Genomic DNA, 11,133 nt, shown 5'->3' with positions numbered 1-11,133 from the left:
GAACCACTGAAGCCCAACAATCCTAATTCACATCCGTTTTGCTAACAAAACTCTTGCCAATAAGTTCTCTCCACTGAACATTTAATCCAAACAGCATTCATCGATCTGATTCCACCATTCGTTGATGTTTCGAACAGAATCGAAACTACATGAATCGGACTGTGAAAACATATAATTGATAGAATTACAATGACTTTTTCAGGTTCTACCTTTCGAATCATCGAAAGCTAATTATTGTTGATGTTGGGGAGTGGGTCTGTGTGCTCTTGTGACTTGTGAGGAGAGACGTAAGTTAGGGTAAAAATGTTATTGGGGGGAAATTTTGTGAAAATTTGAGCAACGTTAACGGGAAGAAATTTTGAGGATATGGTCGTATGGAGGGAATCAAAAGGTTCGGGAGAAAACCGGTTTGGTTTGGTCAACATAAGTCAAAACTGGTTTTAATTCGGGTTGAAACCGGTTTCTTACCATGGTACGATCGGTTTCGGTTCAGGTTTTGATCGGTTTCGGTTCGGGTTTTGACCGATTTGTATCCGGTTCTTGTCGGTTTCGGTTCGTTTAACCGGTTTGGAACCGGTTTTGTGGAGAAAATTACAAACCGATTCCGAACTTACGGTTTCAATCGGTTCAAAACCGGTTTCTACATAATCGGTTTTAAACCGGTTCAATTTCGGTTCAGTTTTCTAATCTGTTCGGTTAACCGATTTATTTGCCCACCTCAACTTTTATATATACACCAAAAAGGAAACAAAATACGGAACACCATGTGATTAATGTTAGGGGACATTATTAGAGTTTCAATAAAACAAACGCGAATATATTAATGCCTTTCACAAACATAAGAAATGTTAGAAACGTAAATTTTAAATAATAATAATAATAATATACATGTAACATAAATTATTCAAAATGTGACAAAAATATATTTGGACCTTACGACCCCCGGTCTGGTTAATATTTGAGTCTGTTATAACAGTTCTTATTACTTTTCTCCTGGAAAAGGTAGAATATAGTCGATTATTTAAGAACAAATGTTGGTCCTTAATTCTTTCGTACACAAAAACTTCATAGATTAAATATCAGCTCATAATATGGTCTTTTTGCAATTGTTATTAAGACTAATTTTTGGTATCTAGAATATGCATCAGTTAATGGAGACTGAATCTCAATCTCTATTTATTTCATCCACGAAACTCTTTGAAGATAAAATATATTAATTTCAAATATACAACATTACATGATCTTTTAGAATGACTTTTAGCTTCTAATACTTTGCTTAAAATGGTAGAATTTACGCCAAATAAATAGAGACTGGAAATAAGTCCTCAGATTTTTCAAATTTTGAAATTTAATATTGGCCAATGACTGACTATCAATCCTTTATTCGATCCAATTTTGAAATTTAATATTGGCCAATGACATGCAATACTAGTCAATTATAAGAATGATAGTCGTTTAGAGTCAATTTTTGTTAATGACTCCCAATTTTATTTATTTATTTTTGTTGTGTGTGTGTGGGGGGGGGGGATATTAAAACTTATTATGACCTATCGTAGTCACTATTGGTTAATCGAGCCGGGGTATAACCAGAAGCAGCCTCTTAATTCTTAGAGAGTAGAGGTAAGAATGTCTGCATCTTACTCTACTCAGACCCTACCATAACTTTAACATTGATTGGATTCATTAAGTATGATGATGATAGTTAATATTGGTTAACAAGGGTTGGTGATAGTTATACAAAAACATAAACGACCCAGTGTAACATCAATATGTCATGTTACATCAACCATGGTAAATAATTATCAACTATGGTTAATCATTGAAAAAGATAAACAACTAGAGTTTAGATTGGTCGACGGTTGTTATAGTCATACAGAGTTACTATGGTTATTTAATGCCAAAATTGGTTGTTGATGGTCATTTGTGGCAGGTGATGACCAACTAGAGTAAAGTATGGTTAATACTGGCTAGTTAAGGTTAATGTTGGTCAATTAGGGTTAATGACGATCAACGATAGTCAGTTAAAACCAATATTGGTTAATGATGATTAGCTAGTGTGAATATTAGTTAAATTGGGTCAATTATAGTCAAAATTGTCGACACTTGTTAATTATGGTCGCAATTAGAAACATTTATGATCAATGTTAATCCACAATGGTAAAGTATCATATGATTTGGCCAATAATTAACAATACCTAGTTAAGTATTGAATATATACATTACCTGCTTAGGAAAAATATATGTTATTTTATTATAAGATGCTTATTAAAAAAATATTTTGTATTTGTGAATAGGTATTTACAATATAATAATAATAACTATAACGTTTTCCCTTTTTTTAACGTTTTAAACAACTTTTGTTTTCACTTTAGATCTTAATATTTATTGTGTATTAAATTTTATTTTATTTTTCTATTTTTAGAAAAGACATATGTAATAAATTTTATTAGTTTATTAAAAACTAAAATTAAATTAAAGACCTTATCTTCGTTTTCAATTCCCAGATTCCCTCCAATCTCAAATGCAACCGCCAAAAGTTCAATTTCCCTTCATAATATTATTTCTAAACTCTAATGATCTAATATCCTCCCGTAAAAATTTTAGATTTCCTAGTTCCCTCCTAATCCACAAACAATTAAACCATCTCCCCCCCCCCCTCCCCTACACCATAGTGACCATTCCAATCTATTTCCACTTTAATCGTCTCATTGATCGCCCGAAACAAAATGTACAAACATGCGAGTGTTTCAACCTATTCATACTAATTACTATTCACACCATCTTCTCAAGTCCGCGTCTCGCTCTTTGTCATTTTTGTTTCGGTTTTGTCCACTGGGATGCTATAATCTTAATTTTTAATCAAAATTTGTGTTGCTATTTGTGTCCATCGATGACTAATTTTATTTTGTTGATTGTGATAGGTTTTTGTCAGTTTTTTCGTATACTTCAATCTGAAGGCAAGATGTACTTCTTAGAGATTGAACGAGTTAATCTATTATGAAATCAGATTCATATATATAAATAGGTTGTTGGGATCTGGGTTATTTTTTGATGTTATGTTTTGAGGTAGGGCCAAGCTTTTTAACTTGGAAATCGAACAGATCTTTTAAGGGTTTTATATACTTTTGTTTGGATAGTTAATTTACCTTTAATAACAAATTTTTATATATAATGTTTATGGTTTAAAAAGAGCGCGGAACGTAGACTCTTTGTATTAATACGGGCCTCCTCACCACGAGTCGTAACTCGAGTAATATATTTGACCCGATTATAGAAAAATCCACACAATACGGGCCACCTCACCAGGGATTTAAGAACCCGAGTAATATATTTGACCTGATTGCGGATTTAGCATGAGACGGGCCTCCTTACCACGAATCACAAGTCACGAAGTCAAGTATCCGAGTAATATATTTGACCCGTCCAAATCATGAATATGCAACACAGGCCTCCTCACCACGGGATTTAAGAATCCAAGTAATATATTTGACCCGGTCACAATCCATACAAGCACACACATCGATATGCATACTTATAAATAAGTTCAACAAGCACACGCATCAATAGACATACGCACATATAGCTTGATCACGATGAACTAATAACACCCACAAGTGTAGACTGTAGGGTAATATGTATAAGCCATTCCAATAAACCAATACAAGTAAGTCTACACGTATTCAATTACTACTAGGCCTAATAATATTTTCGAGCCTAGACCATAAGTAATATATGTATATAGCCTTAAGGAATATATGACCATAACTGAGTCTAAAATATCCTAATGTAACACCCCGGCTAAAGCGGAATACGCCCGGGTGTGACGTACAGATCACTCATAAGCTCGTAACGCTATTAAAGCGACAATATTTATATTTATTTCATTTCAATACATCACAAATACACAATCAGATAATAATACAATAAACTTTGAATTTTGTTTCTAGTAACCTAGTGGTCCGATTACTCTAGTCTTCAATCCTTAAACTTCAACCTGCAGCACGTTTAAAATAATATATTTTGTCAACAATAATGTTGGTGAGAATTCATAAAGTTTTGCATATATATATACGAAGAGAGTAAAAAAATTCACAAGTCAAGATATATCGTCTCAATCATAAAGCAAAAGAAAAGTAAATACATGATATTCCCGTTCGCTTGACATAAGTCAAATCTACTAAGGAACCCCCGTTCGCCGAGCTACTTGGAGTATAGGTTAATGATAATGATACCGCCATTTAAAAATGGACGGCGCAGGTACGTCCCATCTGACCCTCCCACTATGAGTATGTGTATGATACCGCCATTAACAAATGGACGGCGCAGGTACGTCCCGTCGGACCCTCCCACTATGAGTATGTGTATCCACCAACAAAAACAGTAAACAACTAGCACATAATCACACAGTTTACAAGCAATATGATACAAAACAAATACATACAAGACACACATGTGAATTTTAGTTTGACATAAGAAAACCAAGTTTGGACGTGCTACACCCCAAAACGTGTAAAAGTAAACAGGGGTTATGAAAACTCACCTTTGAGTTTGGGGATAACTTGGACGAAAACCGATAGCGAGTATAAAGAAGGCCGAAGTGATCAAATGTCACGAACTATAAAGGAAAATATAAAGGAAATCAAGACTAGCTATCGGGATAAGTAGTTTGATTTTTTTTAGAGTTTAAACGTCATCTTAAGTTATATATTATTTAATATTATTTTAATTTCTACGGGTTTTTAACGAGTTTTAAGGTTACGACGGAAATATTTTAGTGATAATTATGATGCGGTTCCTAATAATTATTAAGCGCGGTTTAAAGGATACAAATCTATCTTAGTGGTTTACGAAGTGAACTAAATATTAATATAATATTATCCGAAAATTTAACGGAACGAAAGTTGGTTTTTAGGTAAAACGTGATAAACATAATTTATAATTAATTTTATTTAATTTAAAATATCTTTATTTCATTTATTATTATTTTTAATAATTTTATTTTAAAATTTAATATATAAATAAAAGAACTTAAAAAAATATAACAAGCCACCAGACCAAGCTATTCATTCGTTAAGAAACCAGAAAGGATAATTTATAAACATATACAATTGATTATCATTTTTAATCTAAACCCTAGAAATCAATTCGATATAGACAGGTGTACTAACCACCAGACCAAGCTATTCATTCGTTAAAAAACCAGAAAGGATAATTTATAAACACATACAATTGATTATCATTTTTAATCTAAACCCTAGAAATCAATTCGATCAAATCGTCATATGTTTGTGAGGATTACATTAGGGGTTTTGATTATCGCGTGAAGATGATTGAAAAACATATTTTATTTACCTGATTCGTTGCCGGAAAGGGGACGAACAAGGTGGCCGGAAACCGTAACTTTGGGGGCTAAATTCGACGTTACAGGGAGTATTAGAGTGCAATTAGAAGTGATGAGCGAGTTTAGCTTGAGGTTCTGGTTCTATTTATACTATCAATTGCAACGTAACCTCGTTAATTCGTTTTAATTAGATTGGCCGAAAATCCGGCTTGTTTAACGGGTTTTAAGAATGGTTATGGTCGTTTATAACTCAACGATTTTATATTAAAGAATTTATTGGATTACATCGAAACAGAAGGCAAGCGGGCAACAAGCTGCGCCGCTACTCCTTTTTGAATCGCAAAACTCAATTAATTTGTTATATTACGTTTGTTATAAGTGCCAAGTTACGTTAGGATGAATTTATGGGTCAAACGAGATTTTAAAAATGGGTTTTACCAACTTCCGGCGCCGATTCCGGCGGCCGGAATTAGTTAACGGAAAAACGGGCTGAGTGGGATAGGGGGTTGGGTAGAATTTGAAAAATTATTATTATTTTAGGCTATATACGATTTCAGTCCCTCAAGTTTCTTAATTCTATTAAAACTATATTAAAGTTTATATTTACATTTTGAACCTTGGATTTATAAAATTTGTTAAAAATATATATGATTATATTCGTGTTAATTTCGTATTATACCCGATAGCTTGAGGATTGATTAACCGTAAAAAATTGATTGAAGGGAATATTAAACGTATGAAAAAAATGAACTTCGAACGTCGGGAATACTTTATTAATGATAAACAACAATACACCGACATGACCTAACGGGTTGTGTTAACGGATTCAAATACAAATACGAATACAAACAAAATTGACGAATACATTAACGAAACTTGAGATGTGTGTGTATATATATATCTTTATAACAAAAAACGAATATAAAAATAAAAAAATGGGTCGGTTTTTCAGGTTTTGAAAAGTAACGAATGTTACACCTAAGGCATGGAATATAATTCACACATGGTCTCATAAATATACAAAAACAAATAAGACTATGCAAAAACCAACCAAATAATTTAAACGAGTAAAATCGGGTAAAATTGGAATAAGGTGTGTATGCCAGCCCAAAACGTAAAAAGAGTTAAAAGGGACATCATGAAACTCACCTGACATGAGTCACGCAAATACCAATGAGTCAGAGGACCTCTAAACAAATCCGCAAATCACAATCCTGTCGGATTGCACACAAAGATTACTAACTAAACCGTACCAACTCGTTTATTCTACGAGGCGTTCTAACATGATTTGATTGACCTAAAGCCTCATCCATACCAATTCCAATTACGTCAGCCCCCGAGGACTTGTATTTACCAAAACCACCCTTAGTTAATTCCGGGGACAATGGATTTCCAAACTACACCCAAAAGTTGTTAATTGTATCGAATACGCGCGTTAACGAGTTGTTTATGAACTTAGCAACAAACTTAACCCCATGTGGAGCAAATTTAGTATAATTACAACCAACAAGTCCACACGACACTACACGAGTTGAATGGGTAGGCAATTCGCTTCAACAACGCATAAACTACAAATTAAACGCGAATTTGCGTTGTACCGACCCGTTTGAGCATCGACAACCAATTCAGCCCCATTAACATAAAAAATTAAGTTTTTCATAGCCCTATAACACAAACCGAGGCTACCCAATCTGAATTGGTTGTTAGTCCCCTCAAACAATGCACTAAACGCAACAATCAGCAGACAAGACAACCGAAATCCTAGTTTTCAATCTATCGACAATTGACTAACCAAAGGAGCTTCATTGCTCACGATACTAAAGTATGAAATATATGACATACCTAGGAAGATGATGGATCAAAAACCTCAATTGATACAGCCCCAAAAGAACCTTAATTGGACAACCACCAGTTAAGCCTAAAATGAATGAATTGATCAATAATGAGTATAAGGAGCGGATTTTAGCATGCAAAGATGTATTTTATTACATAGGAAAATCATAGGAATAAATTATGAAAATTTTACCAGAGTTTCATAAATGTCTTAGGTTTCTAAAAAATATTTTTATTATATTTTTCCAATGCACAAAAAAATCATAAAAATTCCTCCAACATAGAAAGGTACGTGCAACTATTTCAGTGCGCAGCAAAAGTGTTTTATTTGTTTAAAATTCAATACCAAACCAAATTAAATGATTCCAATTGGATTGGAATCCTAACTCAAAATGTGAAGTTTCAGAAGTGTAATCAACCAATTTGGACTTGTCAATAAAAAGTTATGATGTCGGGAAGACATACCAGAATTCGACTCCCCGTATCATCTTTGACACACGTGTTTATAAAATCATAAAAACCATTCAAATCCCGTCCAAAAATTACAAATTATACCTATCTGGAAACTTATTCTCATCATGTTATTGATGGTTAATATGTTTTCTGCTGATGGAGTAGTATGTAAAAGTGTTGTGAATTTTGTGTCTCCTAAAGATGTTGGCAAAATCTATTCAGTTTGAAGATTTTCGTTATTAGATGATTTCACTACTAAAAAAACAGGCAAAAGATGCGATAGGTAAAACACAAAAGGTGCGGTTCAGCCATTCAACCGCACCTTTTAACGTAAAAACGGTTTTTAAACTAAATTAGCACAGAAGGTGCGGTTCACAATAAACAAAAGATGCGGTCAAACATCACCCGCACCTTTTGATAATGGATAACAAAAGAGGTGCGGTTCACAATAAACAAAAGATGCGGTCAAACATCACCCGCATCTTTTGATAGTGGATAACAAAAGAGGTGCAGTTCGCATGGATAATAACATATATAATTTAAATTAATTTCAACTTTCAAACTATATATTATCTCTTATTCTCCTTATCTTTTTTTTTTCTTCCAACTTAAACAACTTACATCTTCCATATTATATGTAACTCAAACTTGGCCATTATAATGAAGATCCAATGAAGGTATATTTTAGTTTACTTTTATATTTTTATGTATTGTTAAATATATTTTAACGTATACAGATATAAAGTTCGGTTTGTTTAGTGATCAAGAATATCATTCAAATACCAAGCAAATTAATTAAGGTATGGAAAATTTTAATTTTATTGCATTTATTAACTGTTGATTTGTTTATAAGTATGTGCATATATATATTTTGTTATTTGTAAGTGTATATGCATATTTATGCTTATTTGTGTATTATATATATAATATATACACACACATGTGTGTAGAGGTGCAAACAAGTCGAGCCCGAGTTCGACTAGGCTCGAGCTCGGCTCGTTTAGATCTTTATTTTAAAAGCTCGAGCTCTTCTCGGGCTCGCCTCATTAACACTATACTAATTAATAGTTTTAATAGTTGATAACTGATAGTATACAAATAATAGTACTAGGCATGTTAGTCATGTTTCGTTGTGCACTTGCGAAAAAAAATGGTTTACTAAATTATTTATTTTATTGAACATGGATAACCGGAAATTTTAATTATTTATACTATTTACTTAAATGCAAAAGGCAATTAATTAAAGTAAATCTTGTCTTCTTCTTTGTCGGCAATCTACATCCCTCTATGGCCCTATGAAACTTTTGATATTGAACATAAAGAGTGAATGAATGTGTATACAGAGAAGATAGTTAATCATGTTAAATATAAATAATTTTAATGTTAAGGAAGAAAGCTCATGAGTTTATTTGGAATTTTCCGTATGGCTATAAAAGGTTTTTGTTTGGTTTTTATTTATAGGTTATTTATATATATACATTTGTGAACCGGATAAGTTTTTTTTAGTTAGAATTTCAAAAAGAAAAAAAAAGAAAAAGGAATAAACATACTTGTAAAATATTATTAATTTTAGATCTATGTTAACACTATTTTTTAAAATAAAAAGAAAATAAAAATATGGCATGGGTCCCTTTTAGTTATCCAATAAGAGTATGGATTAGAAATAAAAAGCTACTTAACAACACCATTTGGTAAATATTTCTAAACAAACTTTTAAGAATTATTATACCAGATTAATGTTATTTAATTTTTGAATTTGATTGGATTTTTATTCTTTATTTTATTTTTGGGATCTTAAATTTTATATATGCATGTTATTAAATGACTATAGTTTTTCATAAGCTTATGCCGTTTCTAAAATCTTTTATATTACCTATCATTTTTATAAATATTATAATGTTACAATTTTCGTCTATATATTACCTATCACTTGTTTGAATATTTTATTTCCAGATGGATCGTGATTGGATGTACAAAGCTTTGCATACATCTGAAATTTATGCAGCCGGTGTTCAAAGTTTTCTTAGTGTCGCCGAAGCAAATCGCGTAAAAAAAAGAAGTCGGCCAATTTGTTGTCCTTGTTCTGTATGTCAAACATTTCAATATTTTGAGGATATCACTGAAATAGAGGCACATTTGTTTGAAAATGGCTTAATGCCTAGGTACGATTGTTGGTCAACGCATGGAGAATCACTAGCTGCTTTTAGCACGTCGTCGACCGCTAATGACGCTACATACAACGACGACGCATCAAACCTTAATAGTACGTACAACGACTCATCAAACCTTGATGAGAATGATAACCATTTGAATGGCCCCGATGACAATTTAAATGAAATGTTACATGATATGGAGACTAATATGGGCGATGATAAAATAGAAAATTTACAACACCTATTTGAAGATGTAGAAAAACCGTTATATACCGGTTCTAGACTTAATAAACTTGATGCGGTGCTGAATTTGAGTAACTTAAAGTCGAAAAACGGATGGAGCGATAAAAGTTTCACGGAACTATTAGTGTTTTTGCATGATCGCATGCTTCCGGAAGACAATGAATTACCAATTTTGACATACCGAGCAAAAAAGCTTATGTGTCCGATGGGATTGGAAGTTGAAAGAATACATGCGTGTCCAAATAATTGTATTTTGTATAGAAAGCGGTACGAAAATGAACATAAATGCGTTGTGTGCGGTGCATCGAGGTATAAACAGAAAAAAGATTCGGATGAAGTTGATGACGATGAGGTGAAAAAAAAACGACCGCCCGCTAAAATGTTGTGGTATCTCCCTATCATACCGAGACTGAAAAGGTTGTTTTCAAACGAAAAAGAAGCAAAATTATTACGTTGGCATTCAGATGAACGTGTAATTGATGGAAAACTAAAACATATTGCGGATTCACCTCAGTGGCGAACAATTGATAACAAGTATCCTGAATTCGGGAAGGAGACAAGAAACATACGGTTTGGTCTTAGTTCAGACGGGTTTAATCCTTTCGGGGGCATGAGTAGTATTTATAGTATATGGCCGGTTCTTTTATGCATCTATAATCTTCCACCGTGGTTATGCATGAAAAGGAAATACATTATGATGTCGTTGTTGATTCAGGGTCCGAAACAGCCTGGTAATAATATTGACGTGTAATTGTCTCTATTGATTGATGACTTAAAAACCCTTTGGGATTTAGGTGTAAACTTATATGATGCTTATGGAAAGAACACTTTCAATTGCATGCCATGATTTTTTATACTATAAATGATTTTCCAGCATATGGTAACTTGTCGGGATACACTACGAAGGGTAAGAAAGCTTGCCCGGTTTGTGAAAATGAAACAAGCGCGACAAGGTTAACAAATTGCAGAAAACATGTATACATGGGACATCGAAGATTCCTTCTGAAGGGTCACATTTTTAGGAATAAAACGGTTGAGTTTGATGGAAATATCGAGACCGGGACGATGAAGAAACGGTCCAATGCATTTTCGCGAGTTAAAAAATTAAAT

General features: G+C 33.0%; 1 protein-coding gene across 1 annotated transcript; it reads left to right on the top strand.

Annotated features, from left to right (window-relative positions):
• Positions 1-9,580: 9,580 nt before the first annotated feature.
• Positions 9,581-10,774, top strand: LOC143547556 (uncharacterized). Its single transcript, XM_077038954.1, has one exon. The coding sequence runs from the start codon at positions 9,581-9,583 to the stop codon at positions 10,772-10,774; it is 1,194 nt and encodes a 397-aa protein (XP_076895069.1).
• Positions 10,775-11,133: the final 359 nt, after the last annotated feature.

This window comes from Bidens hawaiensis, unplaced genomic scaffold (genome assembly GCF_021521415.1).
Source record: "Bidens hawaiensis isolate Kalapana, Puna unplaced genomic scaffold, B.hawaiensis_p1.1 tig00014730_1, whole genome shotgun sequence".
Taxonomy (NCBI): Eukaryota; Viridiplantae; Streptophyta; class Magnoliopsida; order Asterales; family Asteraceae; genus Bidens; species Bidens hawaiensis.
This window is presented reverse-complemented; position numbering and strand designations above follow the sequence as displayed.